Raw genomic sequence first — 19,797 nt, forward strand, 5'->3', positions numbered from 1 at the left:
CTCCTGGGTGTAAATCTGACACTATCAACACAGGTCAGAATGAATCTCAGTTCACTCACAGCCAAAGAGAATGTGAGTCGAGACCAATGTTCTTTTGGGAGCGTCCCTAAAAAAAAATCTCATCTCACTCTGACTACAGAAACATCCAGAAGGCAGAGCCAATATGAATGTGAGATGTACACAAGAGACCAAGTGACCCCTTCATGGTTGCCAAAAATGACATAACAGTGCTAATGAATGTCATACCCACGTGTTTTGTGGAGTGAGCAACTCTACAAGTCAGCTGTGGACTAATATGACCCTAAATGAACAGGAAGTATTCTCAAAATGGTAGTTTTTGATGGACATCTGCTTGTGTCAGTCATACATGAGTGGAAACTGGAAACTAAAGAGTTCAGGGTTTGGCTGAACATCATTACGTAAGATGGGTTCTCCGTTGATGGCCAAACCCACATATTCTGATGAAATGTTTTGCAAGCAATATACAAACTGTATGCAAGTACTTCATTGTTACAGTAGGTATGTTGCCAGTGCCATGCTTTTTTACATTTCCTAAAACCATGACCAGAACTCAGAGGGCATCAGGTATACTTCCAGGGCCATAGCTAAATATATATATATATGAAAATAATAACAAACTATAGAGTTTAGAAGAGTAATGTACATTTTCCTGCAGAACATTCAACCTATTTACAGTTAACAATTAATTTGTGCTTTTTTCTTCAGTATAATTGAATGATTTGTAGGGTCATACCGTTTTAAAACTGTGTAAACAACTCTTTTTAATTTAAACTGTGATGATTATAAAGCTGTGGAATAACATGTCCCCCGATGAGATGCAGAAAACACAATTTTTTTTTTGCAATCAATGATTTCAAAAAATTATTAGTTGCCAGCGAAAAGTGAAAATTAACCAAAATGTCACTGAACACAACAGAAAATGCCTAATATTTAACAAATGTGAACAAAATGCCAGGTCAGTCCTTTGCTCTATTATTTTATGCAACCTTAAAGGGGGTTAAAACAAAGCCCTAAAAATGCATTCATAAATGTAAGGAAAAAGGTTCAAATCCAAATAAGAGCCTTTAAAAATATAATAAAGAATTGAAGTAATAAAGTAATTATGGCCTGTTTACAATGCATCACTTTTGAGCTGATCGGATCTTAATAACCGGTGTAAGCGGTGCAGCAGAGTAAACAGAACACACACAAACACACACGTTTAGTCACTGTGACCCGGGGGACAGTTTTTTTTATTGTGTTTGAGGGGATGTTACAGTGGTTGCTCATTTCAGCTGAGCTACAAAACGTTCAATGAGATCGCTTCATTACAAACTGACAAAGGTATAACAGATTCACAACAGCATGTACCACAGAACTGGAAATGAGTGTGGGTCTCATATAAATGACATCATTTCTAATAATCTACAGCTTGTTTTTTTTTTTTTTTTGTCATTTTTTTGTCATTTTTTTGACTTCATACAGATAATGAATTAGGCTAAAATGCACCATAATATTTGGTTGACTTTAGGAACATTTTCCTTATTACATCACAAAATACATTTTTTTTTTTATATCCCAAAGAAGCAAGACTTGCAAGTAGGCTTTTAAACAGAACTAAATCTACAGCTACAAAATTCTACTCCGGCAGCCTTTACACCTTGGCGGGTCCTGTCTGCGCTCCCAGTCCGTATCGGGTAAAAACACAGGGTAGAATCAGTATGACATTTACACAGAAGTCCGTATTGTAAAGGCTATAAAGATTTGTTGCACGTTGTAAAGTTGCCTCTCCTGGATCTTTACACTCCTGCGGGTGATGGAAACTGGGGCGGCGGAGGAGAAGAGTGTGGGAAGGAGGGGTGGACAAAGGGAATCTGGGAAGAAGGGGGGGGGGGGGGGGGTGGATGGGGGGGGGTGAGCGGGGTCTAGGTATCAGCGGCCCGTCATCTATGTGGCGTATCTCTTGGTCCACTGTCGAGCTATCCTGTCATGCTCTGCTCTGTTGGTCAGGTACTGAGTAGCTATGCTTCCCACCAGAGGATCCGCTGAGAGACGACAGGGGGAAAAGACAGAAGAACACAGAAGAAAACAAAGTGAGACGTTCTTATACCCAGGAGTCAACGAGAACACAGTCTTCTGAAAGATGCAGACAGGCGCTGGGGAAGGACACAGAGAGAGAGTCGTCTTTGAGAGTAAATGAAAGAGCTGTGTGGGTTTCAACAGTCACATCTGTCATGTGCTGACTCAGCTGACACAACAATGTCAGAGATGTTTGAGTATGCAGAGGATTCCAAACTGTAGGCCTGCTCCGAAAGGTCGGTGCTCCCTTACTTCAAGCAACACAACAATGAAAACCTTAAATGAACGTAACTAGACAAATGCAACATGAAGCATAACGTTTAGTCATCAGCTTCTAATTCATTCATAGATTCATGTGATCTATCTTTTCTAGATTCAAGCAATTCACTTAACAAAATGTAGACAGGGCTATATTAGTATTATTTATATACTACTATAGTATTAGTTAATATTTTGAATTAGCCTTTGTTTTTATATTTTCATTTCCATTTAGTTTAAGTTTTAGTCAGTTTATTATGTGCTTTTGTTGCTGTTTTTTTATCTTTTTATTTATCTTTAATTTATTTTTATTTCAGTTGAGGTAGTAATTTCACTATTTCAACAAACTTTTTTATTTCAGTTAGTTTGACGAGTCAAGTATTTTTGAGTTCAAGTTTTTCGTCTAATATTTATATTTTATTTTATCATTATTTCAATTAATGTAGGACATGTTTTTAGGTCGAGATACTTTGCCATTCAAACAATTATTTTTCATTTGATTTTAGGGTTAGTCGACAGTAAACGGGAATCAAATTAAATAAATATATTTTTTCCAGTTTAATTTTAATTGATCTTTATTTGCCCATGGACAGTAATGGCCAAAAGTGATGTCCAGAGGGTATATTTGTTTTTTTTTATGATCTTAAAAGTTTGATTACATGATCAAAATATAAGGAAAATATTTTATATTGGTTAACTTGGTTAAGGTATTTATCTGACAAAATTATCTGGAAAAAAAAAGGCAATCTAAAGCAACATGAAAAAAAACATAAAAAAGCAAAACTCACAGGAGAAAAAAAAATACATGCATTGACTTAATCAGTTATTCATATTTTGTTGATTCTCTCTTATTTTTGCATGCGTTCATAATTTCTTTGTATGACAGCCTGGTCAAAAATTATGTCCGCACAATTTGGCATGTTTTACTGTGATATCAAAAATAAAACAATTGACTCCTACGCAATATGCTTGCAAAATCATCAAAAAGTTCATTATATTTGAATAAAAGGATAAGTCAGTTTTCCAACTTTTAGCCAATGCTGTATTTCCAATCATTCTTTGCTCCCGATTCTGCCCATTTGATGCATTGTCAGTGTAAAAAAAAATATATTGCGGAATATATCCTGCCGAGTTTAACCTTAACCATCGTTTAACACAGCTGAACTGTCTAATCAGTGTTTCTCCAGGAGCAGGACTGGACACACAGGGCCTTCAGTCAAATAAATACGGTAAATCTATCAAAAGCGTAAATGAATTTGAAAAAATGTCACATGGTCAAATTCATTATCTAATCAAATGATCTGGTGGGTGTAGTCTTCCAGATGTCATAGTGACTGAGGCCTACTAGTGAACCAGAGTAATGCAATCATGCATTAAATGAGGTACGAAATTAGAGAGTGAACTGTCATTTAGTGTATATACCAGGTAGGGAAGTTATTTAAGGAAGTGTGATTGTGTTTGTTGCTCTCTCTCTCTCTCTCCAGCCATTGTTGCCGGGCGTGTGGGTTATTCCCGGTTGAGTGCTGTTGGAAGGTTGTTGTAGCACCGCTCGGCATTGAAAATGAGCCGCTAATGCTACATTTAATGGCACTTTTTTTGTACTTTTGATGCTTACGATTATTATTTTTGAGGAATATGTTTTCCCACGTGAAGTATTAAAGTTGTGTTGTGAGTGATTCACATGTAAATGGAGCGTTTCGTGAGGGAGCTTTTCCCAATTCGGTGAGGTAATCTTGTGGTTTAAACACTAATTGGAGACTAAACTAATGAGGAGGATTTTGGAGTTTTTTTTATCATTTAATTTGGTGCTCGAGTCGCTGATTTATTTTGTAAATATTGCTTGTGCTTAAGAATAATTTGTTAAAATAGTAGATTTGTATAGGGGTATGAATTCAAAAAAGTTTTTTTTTTTTACTTTTTGAACTTTGGAATCCATGTGATTATTTTTCTTACGCCTGTTTTCCTAGTGTGGTTGACTATTATTGTTTTTGTCTGTAACAAAAAAGATTTTGACCCAAAAAATTACAATTCTATCATCCTTCCCTCACGCTCATGTCATTCCTAACCTGTTTCAATCTTCTGTGGAGCACAAAATAGGTTTTGAAAATGATTTGGGTCCAAACAACATATTAATTTATTTCCATTCACAGAGAAATTTTTCAAAATATCTTCTTTTGTGTTCCACAGACAAAAGCCATACAGGTTTAAGGCAGAGTAAATGATGGCAGGATTTTCATTTGTGGTGTTATGGCCCGAACAACACTCCTATTATCCAATTATTGAAACATTTTTCTTGTCAGCCTTGAGTTGCGGTACTCACCTGGATTGCAGTCTGTCAGCAGAGAACAGATGGAAAGCAGGACCTTCGAGATGGTCAGAGCTGGGCTCCAGTTATCCTTCAGGATGTCCAGGCAGATCACACCCTGACTGTTGATGTTGCAATGATAGATCCTCGTACGGAACGTGACCTGCACAGGAGGAAACCGGCACAATCACAAAACAACTCTATCTGAAAAGGGATTATGTTAGCTCACCAGTCCAGAACCACGCTTTAATACTCTGGATGCGTTTTAGCAGGGCTTGTTATATAGGGGGCTTTTGAGAGCTGGATCACAGCTTTCGTTCTCATTAACAGCACTCTCCGAGCCAGGGCTGAATCCTGAAAGCTATTGATCCATTGAGACATCGAGAACCAAGCAAGCTTAACCTGACCCAGCTTTCCAACTGTGTCAGTAGCCCTTATCTAGAGTATTGGCGACTTATAGCCCTGGCTTACAGGACCAGCGGGACACCGCTGACTGCAGTACTGTGGGACGGCCCGTGTCTGCCGGATAAGGGTCAAGGGATAGTCCGGGTCATGCATTAGTATGTTCGCTTAGCACATAAAGAGTGCTTCTTGTTTGTTGACTGCATCTCACTCTGCCCCCTGCGGCAAATACTAAGATGTCCGTCACATGATGCAGCATAAACAGAGCGACCGAAATAACCATGCCTGCCTGGCACAATGTGGGTATTGTATGAACACGGTGATCTAGGAGTCCGACTCGGTCGAAAACACAGCCAGCATGACACGGGCAGCTAGTGTCAGGCCTCACGGACAACGCTGGGAAACAAAACAAGAGAGAGTTCATGACACTCCCCCATGAAGAGAAAACCTAGTGAGCTGCCTAGCATTTTAAAGCACACAACCAATGCAAAGACTGTTCCTGAAAGTGGCCAGCTGTCTTCTAAGATGGTCACATTTAGGCAAACAATACAGAGAAATACCTTGCAAGCCTGAAAAAAAAAAATCCTATACTAATATCATAAACAGACAATAAAAAAATCCCACACACTAACATAGCTTGAAATAACATAATATTTAATGTTTTGGTCATCCCTTCGTGAAGCATTCCTGAGGCGCATTTAGGCAGAAATATTAATCCAAGATGCTTGACAAGTCAACAGAAATGTTGAATGTAAATGTACTTACATCATATTAATATAAAAATAAATGTATATTGTTTTACATCAAATATTTACTATAGTTAGTGCAACAAAGCCATACACTTAATAAATATATAGAAAAAGAAAATTCAAGAAAAAGAAAAACAATCTAATATTAATGATAAAATAATAACAATCATTTAATAATACCATATTAAAATAATTCGTTTTTTAAATAAACATTTTTCATGACAAAGATTAACTATCCCTAATACTGCTGTCATTACCATTATCCAAGTCATTATGGTATTTTAGAGAATATATGTACACACACATGAGTGATTCTATAATTAGAGATACATTTTGCATTTCAAAAAGTTGTTCTCTAACAGAAATTCTTTCCATTATCTTATTGAAAACATATAAAATTGTATTAATTTCAGAAAAGTTTATAGCCTATAAGTTAGGCTGCTACTTTTTTTTTTTTTCTTTTTTTTTTACTTTAAATGAAAAAATATTTATTTATAATATTGTTGGTCAACTCTGTTACTGTTAACATTGTTACTCTACCTTGGCAACAGAGTTTGACGGTAATAGAATTGACAATTTATAACTTTTTAGCCAAAAACTCTACTTGCTAGCATAAATGCTAAGAGTACATAGCACTAGTGAAATCATGATTAAAAGAAACAATGATAAATTCTGTTTTCGTTTTGATATTGTGGTAAGAATTTTGACGTTTTACAAAATAACTCTTGGTGTAAGAACTTTTTTTCTCACAGAGAGCACACATACCTTTCAGTGCTTCAATCTTATCAGTGAGGTAAAGTGACATCATAAAAAAAAAAAAAAAAAAAGTGACATTTCCTGTATCTTACATAGTTGTGGGAGATCATTCCACCAATTTAAAGGCAAAGTATGGTATGGTAAAAGAATTGCCGCAAGATTATGAACACATTTTTAAAAAATTTAACCAATTTAATGTTGTAGAATTAGGAAAATGACTATTTAGGGCTTTTATAAATTAAATAAATTAAATATTACCAAAAGAAAAGTAAAACAAAATATTTATTATACAATGATGCATGATGAAAAAAAAAAAAACAACTAATTTGGACAACAAGAAATCATGATTTTCAGCTATTTAAGACACTTTTTACAGGAAATATTATATTATGGCCTGTAATATCTTGTGATCCATGACAATGACTAACAAATTATTCAAATAATTAAAAACATAACAATTTGAAAAAAGCAGAAAAAAATTACTTTGGACACCAAATGTTATAATATATATATATATTATGCACACACACCACTATTTTTTTCATCTGATCAGTCAGTCTGATAATTTTATTTAAAAAACAACTAACTTCTTTTTCTAAGTTCAAAGACATATGCCTGCTAGAAAACTTGCTGAAGGTTGAATCCGTTTGAAAGTTGGCCATGATCAGATCTTTAATGAATTATCAGCTTTTTACGCTTATTAGGGAATAGCATAATTAGCTAAGCAACAAAGTCAGCTATCTGTGTAAGTAGACAGTCATGTGGGGTTTAAGAGATTCAAACAGATAAAATAAAAAAAAACAAGACACAAGCTAAAAGAGAAATAGCTCTTTTTAAAAACACACAATGACCCAACCAAACTGCTCTGTAAACACGCCAATCCATTACAGCCTTTTACAGATCGAGTTAATCGATACTCTTATTTCTAGATCTACTTTTAAGAAGAAACGCCTGTCTCTTTGTCTTTTCCGCCCTGCTTCCAAACACAGAGAGACTCATTCACAAAAGCACAGATTAGTGGACCACAAACCAAGCCACAGCGCTCAGCGAGCAAGAGCAGGCAGCGACTTCACAAAGCACAGACCCTAAACCAACGTAGGCGAGATCGGCCCCCAAGTTACCCTGCGTTTCATCTGGTGACAAAAGAATGAGGGGGTGTGGGCCGCTGGCTCTGCCCAGCATCCACCGCAGAGGATGAATCCTGTTTATAATTAGTGGATTAGAGCTTTGCATTGTCTTGATCTGAACAAAGAGCCCCCACCAGCCCATGAGCTTTATATAAACTTGTTGTTTACAGATGACACTGACGGTTGAGATGAGGGCCAGACTGAGGTGGAGAGCCGCTCAGTTCATAGAGGCACAAATTCACAAACATGCTGAGGAAGGAGATTCGGATGCTAATTAATCCGAGATGGCGTGGTTGACACTTCACGTTTATAGCCCGAGCAGGAGTTAACCAGCTTCCCTAAACCACATTCACATTGCGGCATCGCGCTAGTTACTTTACGCTGGAAATAGCCGGTGCTCTGAAGGAGTATGTACAGCCATCCAGCACACAAAATAGCAGACAAACACAATCGTTAAGCATCACATTATCCTTGAGGCATTTTTAACAGAGGTCAATACCTGTTCTGAATGATCTGTTACAGAGTGTCCTTGGTAGACCTAATAAATCTTAATTAAAGGCCACTGCTCTTTTGTGACCAACTATAGGCTAATAATAGCACACACAGTTAGGTGTCTACTTGTGAAAATGTATCTATTTCATATTTCACTATAATAGTTTAATTGCTTTTTCCACTGCAAATTACACTCCTGGTCCAAAGTTTGGAATAATTAGGATTTTCTTTTTGTTGAAATACTTTTATTCAGCAAGGACACATTAAATTGATGAAAAGTGACCGTAAATACATTTCTAAATGTTACAAAAGATTTCCATTTCAAATAAATGCTGTTCATTTAACTTTCTATTTCTATTAAACTAAAAAATGTAATACAGTTTCCACAAAAATATTAAGCAGCAAAAAGGGTTTTCAACATTATTAATAACTGAGCACCAAAAATTATTGATAATAACTGAGGACCACATCGAATATTATTAAATTATATAATGCTTAACTGATCATTTACATTCATATATGTTAGAAATGTCATGGGACTTCACTTTGATTCATGAATTTATAAGCTCAGGAACAGTATCAAATGGCTGATACAGCTGTTTTAAGTTCTGCCCCATATTCAAGAACAAATCTGAAGTATTCACTTTGAAGTGCTTCCAAATACATACCAATCCATTTGATTTTGCATTTAGATTGAGAGCTTGTTGTGAAGCCTAATGAGCTGCCTATGCAGGTTCTAAAACCATGATTATGCTGCCTTCTAAAACGCAGCATTTTGGCAAGTATTTGGCAAGCCATATGTAGGCACTACACACTAGACAGCAATGGCAGCTCACTAGCTTTTGAAACAGAGCCTAACCTCTGCCTGGTACACTTGCCTGTAATTTTCAAGAGAGCTCAAAAACATGAAGGTAGATCTATTAGAGCAGGATTGAGAATCTTCCCTTTTAAAGGTGCAGTAAGCGATTTCTGAAAAACGCTGTTGAAAGTGGAAATAGATCACTGGAAATATCACTGGAAAAAGATCAGGAAAGAGCTTTAAGACCCGTGTTAATATTAGAAAAGCTTTCCAGCGCTGGAGAGACAGAAGCGACAAGGCCTAAAAAAAACAGATACAGAGAATACGTTGTTTCTGGTTTTGAGTGTGTGCTGCTGGGCGACTAACAACCAACTCTTGCTTGTAAATACTTGTGTACTGTATGTTTGTTTTTTGTTCTTTCCTGATGTTCGTTTGTCATCTTTGCTTTATTTTTCACAAAGCTTTATTTTGCTTCACTGCTGCTATGATAAAAAGACATGCATTTTTGCACTGTGTGTTTGTTTTGGGGGCGAAGCAATGAAGATATGGGTGTGTTTGTTTGGGTTGATTTCAAACATTAAGAGTATTCAAAAACAATTCTCAGAAATCGCTTAATTCAACTTTAATACCTAAAAATAGTGAATAAAAAGGAAGAGATGCTTCCAGACTGTACCTTTGGTGGCTTGAAGGGGTAATCGGAAGAGAAGGTGATATCCAGAAAGAACACGCCCCCCTCATAGACTGAACCTGGAGGGCCCAAGATGGTGGATCTCCATTCATAGATATTGTCACCCTTGGGTCCCGCACTGAAAAAACACAAACACAGACCAATGTGATTTAGTATCACACATCCAGACTAAAATATCGTTCGATATTTGGCCATTTTGAGAATACTGCACTGGCGATTGACAGAATCATCCCTTATGTCAGTTCCAATGTCTACCAACATCCAAACGGATAATAATAAATGATAACATATTATTAACAGACTCTAGTATTACATGCATGACACCACAACACACTTTTTAATGCAGCACAGAGGTGGCATGAATATATGTACAGATGGACAACAATCGCAGGACACAATGTATCACTTGAAAGGTGATCATTCTTGGTCACAGACAAAGAAAACAAGACGTGCACTGATTGACAATGACACATTTAGAGCCCTATTTTAATGATCTGAAACGCAAGTATCAAACATGAAACGCAAGTAACTTTGTGGGCGGATCTCGACGAAAATCTAAAACGGTTTGGTCTGAAGTAGCTACATTACTCATAGGTGTGGTTTGGGCGTAACGTGAAATAAACCAATCAGAGCGTCGTCTCACATTCACTTTAAAAGCAGGCACGCTTGTTCCATGGCGGATTGCTATTATAACGACGGATTTGCCAGGCGCACACCAGGAGCGGTTCACAGCCGAGGAGACCGACGTTCTCGTCAGGGCTGTAAAAGACGTAAAAAGGGGATGGGAGAAACCAACCCAAATTAGCTTTGGTTAAACAGGCGTATAATAATTTGGGTAAATGTGTAAGCTAGATTTATGCCTATTTTTTTACATCTTCATGAACACCACAATGATTTCCCTTGTGTGGTAATATTTTTCCTTGTAATTATGTATGGTTTGCAAAAATGGGAACTGCTGCTTGCGTCTGTGTAGATGAGATAAGCAAAGTGTATGTGCGTTGTGCACACGCTACATTATGGCCCAGCATGCACCCTTAAAATAGCATCTGAAAACGTGCCACTGACTTTAAACTAGGTTTTTCCTAGTCAGGTTTTTCCTAATTTACAGAATTGTTTTCTGAAACTGCAAAATAGCACCAGGGAACGTTTGCGCAAGAACACGCCTCCTCTTTTCGCTGAATCGCCCCTGGGAGCGCAAGTTCATTCCTTAATTTACCGACGTGCGTCTGTGGAGGGAAAAGTCCGCTGTGCGTCGGGTGCAAAATAGGAATGATACATGCGTTGGTGTACAAAGTCAATTGCGCTGGGGGCAAGATAGGGCCCTCAGGGTCATTCAGATGTGGCATTGAACAATATTTAATGAAATAAAATGGCAGGTTAATTCAATTTATAAAAACAATGTAACAGCTATTAAAATAGTCATGAAACTGAAGCTGCGTTAGAATTTTCTTCCCTATCGTGACGTGTATCAGAGTAAAATGGCCTTGAAAAAGAAAAAAATAATAATAATTAGGACGGGAGTCGCGGGAATTGATTTTATCAATGGGGAATTGATTGGATGGTTGTGGAATGCTTTTCCGGTGATCTCATGTGATTGACAGGTTGTCCTGCCCTCACAAGTATTGTCAATTTTGATTCCATGGTGCTTTTGATTATATGCTGTATTGACAGGTCAGAGCAGAACTATGTTAGTACGGCAGAATCTTTAGACTGAAAACGCATCAGGGATTGTTTCGAAATGACCTAAAATCGGAGCAAATTAAGTGGTGCCTAAAGAACAAGCCAAATATCTGCAACACAGGTCATGGAGAAGGACAGTCAGATTGAGGTCAGACTGAGATAAAGGGACAACCACACAAATATGGCTACTCAGAGTGATGGTCTGCTGGAGAGACCTGCCTCTAATGGAGGAGACAGGTGAATGTAGCAGGCACTTATCCCCGGCATCTATTGCTCAATTAGCATGTGATGAAACGCTCGTCTCTGCCAGCAAGTCACCAGCCTACACACACTGGATATCCACTCATGCTTCAGAGCGAGAGAAGACGGCTGTCAAACCCAACTCTGCATAAAGTGGAGGGCCAAGAATAAGCGGGATTACAGCAAAGCGGAAAGATAATAGGAACGGACGGCGTGAAGAGTAACAGAACAATTCATTGGCGCCATGTAGCCTAATTCTTTGAGCCTGATAAATTATTCGGGACTCTCTCGCACCGCAGCGAGGGTGAAAAAACGCACTGAATACAGGAGAGAGCAATAAATGGCAAATTAAGCAAAAGCAACCTGCTAGATCATTTAACTGCACAAACACATGCAAGTTGCCATCGCTTATCGCCATAAAATCAACACATGACATTTAGAGAGGATTTAGATCACGTCAAAGTGAATCATATAACCGTAAAAAAAATTTGAGAGATAGAAAAATCTTTTTAACGCCTCTAAACATCAATCTGACAGGCCTTCAGCAGAGTGTTTAGTAAAAGCGAGGTGAGCTTCATGCCAGCGTAACGCTTTGCCCCGGTCCTGTCAGGGGTTTTCAGCATTACCACAGAGCAACTAAATTCAGATGAAAGGAAATGTGCAATCTCACCATAAGGATGTGAAAAACTACTTCATTTCATAATCGATTAGTCGGTGGGTTGCCTGAACTCTATAGTTGACAAGCTGTCTTAAAAAACCCAGTTTTAAGTCCATCCAACCCCAAACAGAAGCATTTCTTATGCAGAGAGTAAAGATGCCTAAAGACGAGGGGAGGGGGGGGGGGGGGGGTTAAGTTGAAAAAAGCATAAACATAATATACTCAAAGGTTCAAAAGTTTGGGTTCAGTAATGTATATTTGTATATTTGATATATTTGATTGTATAATGTATATTTCAGTAATGTATCCTTGATTCTGATTGGTCAATAGCTGTGTTTTATTCACGTTAAAACACGGCTATGACCACTTCACCCAGCGGTTCTATGTATCACTACACAACACCCCTAGCAACCACTCTTAGCAACATAAACAAATGTTTGTTCTCATTGATATTCATTGAAGCTTTTAGAGTATTGTGAGAGATAGTGTAAGAGAGCATACCTGCATTTACAGTAGATATAGCATTTTCCTTCAGATTAGTCCTATATTCACAATCAAAAAATCAGTTTGAATGTCCGCTGCGATATCTTATCCTTTTAACAGTTAAGGGGTTTTCCGTGGCAAACTTTCCAGTGATTTATATGAGAGAGAGATAGGTGGGCCTGTTAAGATTTTAAGTCACCCCTGAACACAGCATCATTCCCAGTTGTAACACTCGTAAATACGAATACATGTTGTGTTTTACTAATCTGCAATATGCAACATTGTCTGACATGGATGACAAACCAAATCTTGTGAAAATCTTGGGAAAGCTGCCGCATCTGTCAATTCACTTTCATTTGTTAACAAGCTGATCATGACCTCTTCAATATGGTGGATGCACAGACGTATCGCAGTAATGAGCAGCTGCTGCTAATGTGGCTCTATGCATCAACATCTATGGTAAAGTGTCTGCCTGCCCTCTTGTTGCTGGACTGTGAAGATTTGAAGCAATTATGTTGACGTTGAAGAGCCACTCGTAACAGATTTAGCAAACTCTTAACAAGAACATAACAGTGGCAAATGATTGAAAAAAGCCACTGTTAATAGCCGAACGAGTCCTCTAGACTCTAATGAATTCTTGGCAATCAAGTGGACAATCCTGTTTGTTGAGGCCAAGGCTGACACATGCTTCTCGGAAACACAATCACCTCCACATGGTCTCCAGAAAATACAAGAGATTCATACAGGAGAAGGCAAGTTAAAAGGATCAAAACTACACAGAAATTATACAGAGTAAAATAATATAGGCTACGTTCACAAAGCAGCAGAATATATCATAAATTCTATTTTAGAGTGCTAAATATGGTAAAGATTAGTTATTAATGAGGATGGTAAACACATTCTGAACCGTACTGAACGGAACTCTTAGTCTTCAATATACCTGAGCTGCAATGAAAACTAAATTAAAACACTAAATGAAAACATTTTTATTAACTGGTTTTTCCCCAATTACACTGGTTTATTTCAAATTAAACTAAAATACAGTTTCATGACTACAAATAACTAAAATATAAAGGCAACAAATTTGTTACATAATCTGTTATAAATCTACGCTAATAAACCAAAAATAGAAAATTCTCAAGAAACTAAAAAAACTAAAACTAACAATGTCAGAGTGAAAAATAAAAACACACACACACATTATATATATATATATATAATAAAAAATAAAAAAACAACCCTGGTCTGGGTGCAACCCTAAGGAGCCCTTAATGGGACATGTTAATGGTTAAAAAATTAGATTGGAGAAAAATATTCCCCCATGACACTTTTGCGTTCACTCAACTTTTGAGTTCTCATTGAAATTCTGCGCTTGCTCGAAAAACTTTTTTGATATGAACTTTTGTGGGAGGAAAACCGATATTTCAGTGCTTCTGGAAGTGGAGTGCAAAGTTTCTCGAGGAAACGCAATTCTTCTGTGAGAGAACACAAAAGCATTGAATAATTTTTTTCCCATCATTCCCCATGTCCCTTTAGAGGCTCAATAAAACCCCAAATACTCAAGTCAATTGTGTCAACCCAGAATGAATCTCAAATTTATTCTGGACATTTCTCTCTTCAACAGATTGCCACTGTCTCAAAAGTTTTTTGTAGGGGTTTCAGGTAAACCTGAAGCAGGTACAAGGAGGAACGCCTGCGTTCCATAACCACATTTATGATGCAATTACAACAAATACCCTGTGTTGATGTTATATAACCTGGTAAGTATGTTAGCGCTGAATTTCAGGCAGTAATCCTGCTCACAAACAGGGGCGACCTCGATAATCCAGCGACCCTATGGAAGGCAGCTCTGTCACCGCTGCGATTGGCTCTGGGCTCGGGTATTGTGTAATCCAGCACTCCCTCGAGGCGCACACACACTATAATCACCTCAAATGTGTTTGCAGTTCGCCCACTTCCTGTAGCACACATTTCTCTCTGCAGAGACTGCTTTAATGACCAAGCAAGGACTTGTTATCCTTTAACGCTTCAGAGCAAACTCCAACCATTTAACAAAACAAGCTTCCGTTCAGATTCTTACACACTCTTGAAAGGAGCAAGCCTTTATGATATTAAGCTACCGCTGTGGCTGGGGAATCGAAGCCTGTTGGCTCACCAATCTATCAGCTTGTCTATGAAGAGCTCCAGGTGTAGCGGATTACACAGAAGATAGTCCCGAGAAACTAATTAAGTAAACCTGAGTGCAAACATATACCATTTATCAATCTCCATCTATCATTTCAGATTACCCAGAGAGAAGGCGAGGGTAGGCAAAGTACTGGAGAATGGAGTAATAATTCTGCACGGTGGTCTTGTATTCATTTATATCAAAAGTCTACCTGAGAAACTCCTGCCTCTGTACACACAAAGAAACCAAAGGTTCCACTAATAGTGAAACAGTACTGTTCGCCTCCCACAGGTTGGCATGTCTGTGCCACGGTTAATTTCCCATCCACCGACGCCTCTGAAAATACAAAAGTTAATGGTTTATGAACCTTAGAGTGTCAATTTTAAAAGGTAATTATGGTAATTTCCTGTACAAAAAAGCCTTCCTTTAGACTAGAGTATGGCGCTAACAACGCTAACCCGGTCATGGGTAAGATTCCCGGGGAAAGCAAGGGCTGACAAAATGCGTACCTTGAATGCTATGTAAGTCAATTTGGATAGAAGCGTCTGCCAAATGCACACATGTAAAATGTAAATTAAATTGGATGGAGATTGTAAGGAATTGAACAGTTCCAATTCCTTAGAGGGTCCATACACAATGGAAAAGCAGTACAATGAAATGAACAAACTCGTACTGTGCGAATGACCCCTTACAGTCTTTTACCAATTTACAGCATAACAACATTTAAACTAAAAATATGATATGGTTTTATTGATTTATTTTATAAATACTATTGTCAAAACTTACTAAGTGTATCTTTAGTAAATACACAGATCTTCACAGACATTCATCCGGGTTTGGAATAATCTGGCTTGGAATAAAAACCTTGGAATAAGGCTTGATTCCCAAATCTGTTGCTGTAGTTACAGGGAGGAACATATATCTAAGTAAGATGTGACATGAGTGCTAAAAGTCAGAAACAGTATGTCCACACCAGAGGTTGCTTTAGAATTTTGCATTTTCTGTCATTTTCTTAAAGCAATCATAATCTATTTTTACCCATTATTTTAATTTTCATATTTTAATGATAAGACATTTAATAGCTTTGTTTTCATTCACATTTTAATTTTTAAACATGGACTTGCAGGACAAGCATATAGGCTAGATTACTAAGAGAACAGATAAACGGAGACGTGTGTCACTTGTCATGTTCAACACCAAACAAAGCAGATGAATGTTTGTTTCTGATTTTGATCTTTGCCTCGGAAAGACCACGGCTGAATCTGAAATCGCCCCTACACCTTCAAATAGGGCATTATTTTAGGGGACAGCCATTTGTTGTGGTGTCCGAAACTATAGTGGACGTTATTGAGTGCACTCATTCAATCACACATTGCACCACAATAACGAGTGTACAACCGATGTACGCTCAACAGCTGTCCGAATTCGCTCACTCGTTTTCATTCACTCCTTTAAGTGAACTGTATTAGTGGACTATCGTAGGGAATAGTGATTGAGGGTGTAGGGGGTGATTGCGAATTCAGCCCACTTTTCATGGCAGTCGTTTAATTTTGTTCTGAAGGCTGATCCTGTGCTCTGCTGCCACACTTGAGCGCACACTCGCCACCAACTGGACACGAGTGGGATTGGGAATTGCAAGTTACAATAGATCACACTCAGTGTAATCTGTCAAAATGACGGATGGCCTTCAGATTTTTTCATCACTGCTAATAAAAATTCAATCAACGATGGAAAATATTCGGTTAACGCAACCTCTGGAGTCCGCACATCCTCCCAATCAATTCTCACGGTGCTAGTATACAACAGAACCTGTTATAAGAGCTCACCGGAGATATATTCATCATGATTATTACTTAGTAATATCAGCAACTGACAAAATAGGCAAGCTGGGCTTAAACCCAAATCACCCGCATCAGCATCACAGTCCGATATATCCATGCATGTGTGAACCACTACGCCATAGCTCAAATATCAATCAATTCCATAAAACAGCAACATCAAAAATCCTCTTCATAGTCATAAATTTACATAGATCCATTATAAATTTGGAAGCAACCATTCAAATATATGTTCTCACACTTCACAGCAGGGCACAGAGGAATATGTCAGCAATTAAAACATAATATTAATAAAACCATACTCGCTTTACATGCTGCAATAAATCACACGCCACTCAACATTACATTTCCCAGCGAACACACACAGAAATGTCAGGTAATATTCTGCGGCGGAGTCAATGACCCGATGCTGATTTTAAAATTGGCCACAATTAATGCACTAACCTCTGGGGCTGGGCTTTATACTTTCTCTTTCAGCTATCAACCCCCCGTTCCTCTTCTCCTGCTGGCATACACAACTATAATCAACTGCCTGCCAGGGTCCCACTCTGTTATTTATCTGACAATTGGAATAAAGTCATGGTCAGACATGTAATTATGATGACATTATATGAATAACTATAATTTCAGCTTTTAAAATGTCAAATTCAGGGCAATTTATTACCACACAAAGAGCAAAAGAGAAGAATAAAACAGAACATCATCATTTGTCAACATCAGTAAGCTATGAAGAAGAAGAAAAAAAAAAAACGAGAAAAAAATTCACTATCAGGGAAACACCATTTTATATCACTTGTTAATATATTTTCGGCAAGCTGGCGAAGGACATATCGACATTTAAGGCTTTTGTTTGCATTACAGCCATGAACTATGATTTGCTATTTGAAATTGTTAGTTAGATGCTGTTAGCAGGTATTATATTAGGGGGAGGGACTTTGTCATTCTAGGACTTTTTTTTTTTTTTTTCGTTTGGATGCCAACCGGTTTGTTTACGCCCACAAGTGCTAGATGAGTCATCCATATTTTTTTGGTTTCAGGAGAGAAATTTTGTTTATCTGCTAAATGTTAATTTAGCAATGGTTACAAGTATACTACCACTCAAAATTCTGGTGTCCATAAGATTTTAATTAAAGAAAAAAAACAAAAACTTTTATTCAGCAAGGATGCATTAATTTGATCAAAAGTGACGGTAAAGACATTAATAATGTTACAAAGGTTTTTAAATAAATGCTGTTCTTTTGAACTTTATATTGATCAATTAAAAAAAAAAGCATCACCCTTTCCACAAAAATATATGAAGCAGCACAACGTTGATCATTTTTATAACATTAATAATAAGAAATATGTCTTGAGCATATTAGAATGATTTCTGAAGGATCATGTGACACTGAAGACTTGAGTAATGATGCGGAAAATTTAGCTTTGCATCATGGGTGGATTACTTTTTAAAATATATATTTTAAAAACATTATTTTCACTTGTAATAATACTTCACAATTTTGCAGTTTTATTTTTATTTCATGTACTTGACATATAGGCTCCTTGCGGTCTTTGCTCATGAAGTTTACGAAACCACAGTGTTTACCATTTGTCATAGTATGATTCAAACGGCTTCTAACAAGCGTCCTCTTTGTGGTCGGGTGACCTCTTTTGCTACCTGATGATCTATGGTGCATTATGTTACCAAAGCAAGGACAGCTGACACACAGCGGACTGAGGAACACAAGAGCAGCATTTGGCACAGAGCTTGACAACTACTTCATTGCAAAACATATACATAAAACTCAAGAAAATACATAGGAAGTTCACAGACATTAATAACGTTTTCACCAACGCCTTCCTAAGAATCTTAGTGTCATTGCACATCCAGTTCATATTCATGGTGCTATAAACACAAACCTCTTTGGAGGATAAGTGCTTGTTCATATGCTAATTCACTGCTGAGGAACTGAGTGGGATGTTTCTTAAAGCTTTTGCTTTCCTCTGAAGATATATAAAGGGAGAATATGAGGAATAGACTATAATTTAAGTCTTTATTTGAAATGCAAGTCTTTTTCCCCCATTTTCAATCTTATTCGCATATATTCAAACTTGCCAGGGGAAGATGCTACGCATCAGGATATCAGTGATACCATAAATCATTAGTTCTTGTGTTGCAAGTTTGAATATGCGCAAATGAAAATGAGATTCCAGAGGGCACGATTTTCAGTTAATAACGGTTTAAATTTTGGTAATTTCAGAAGAATAAAGATGATTATTATTTGGACAGATGATTGAAGCATATTTTTCTCCTAGTGTGGCTAACATTAAATTTGCCTCATTTCAATACTGCATGAAGCAAAGACAGCATTAAAAATGTAACACCAGAGACTTCAATTCACTGGAAAAGCACCTTAAAGTAATACTATTATTCTGCTATAGCAGAATGACATATTCAACAAAAGCAACTCAAAGATAAAAGATGGAGCTTATCTGACTGATGCTTTCCAGAAGAAGCATGACACAATCGCATAAACCCATCACAAACATCCTGTGACATCAAATATATGCGGAATCACTCTCACACCCTGTACACACACACACACACACACACCTTAGATCAATCTGGTACATTTATCAAGCAGAAAGCATGAGATCTTGCTGTCTTTCAACACTATTCCTGCAGACATTGATTTAGAGCAGGTTATTGAAATGCAGCACTGTACTTGCTAAACTGTTCAGTAGGAATTAATGAGATACCCTCAGCATTTCACTAAGACGGAATGCACACTGATGGTTGTGCTGTAATCTAATCAGCTGTGAATGTAAGTAGCAATGCTTTTCAGATGCGGTTGTAATTTTTCATTCAGACCATGACCGAGTTTAAATTCCTTTTTTATCGTCGTACATTATTTAACGGCAGATGCATTGTTTTACATCAACGAGCAAATGAAAGACTGTTCCGAGAAAATGAATGTAGGGAAAAGAACATAATGAACATGTGGAGAAAATATTACCGACTGATACCTTTTATCATCTGTCCACTTTAGCAAGAGCAATCCAAGTACGCAGGTGGAGGAATAACTTTATATTCGTA

General features: G+C 37.4%; 1 protein-coding gene across 1 annotated transcript in view; it reads right to left on the reverse strand.

Annotated features, from left to right (window-relative positions):
• Positions 1 to 1,364: 1,364 nt before the first annotated feature.
• The window catches only part of ube2e3 (ubiquitin-conjugating enzyme E2E 3), a 41,321-nt gene continuing 22,888 nt past the window's right edge, over positions 1,365 to 19,797 (reverse strand). The window contains exons 4-6 of the mRNA XM_079880527.1: positions 9,641 to 9,773; positions 4,658 to 4,805; positions 1,365 to 2,045 (exon numbers count right to left, since the gene is read on the reverse strand). Coding sequence (XP_079736653.1) covers positions 1,948 to 2,045; positions 4,658 to 4,805; positions 9,641 to 9,773 — 379 coding nt within the window. The 3' untranslated portion in view covers positions 1,365 to 1,947. The remainder of the gene's footprint in view (positions 2,046 to 4,657; positions 4,806 to 9,640; positions 9,774 to 19,797) is intronic.

Source organism: Squalius cephalus, assembly GCF_949319135.1.
Source record: "Squalius cephalus genome assembly, chromosome: 9".
NCBI lineage: Eukaryota > Metazoa > Chordata > Actinopteri > Cypriniformes > Leuciscidae > Squalius > Squalius cephalus.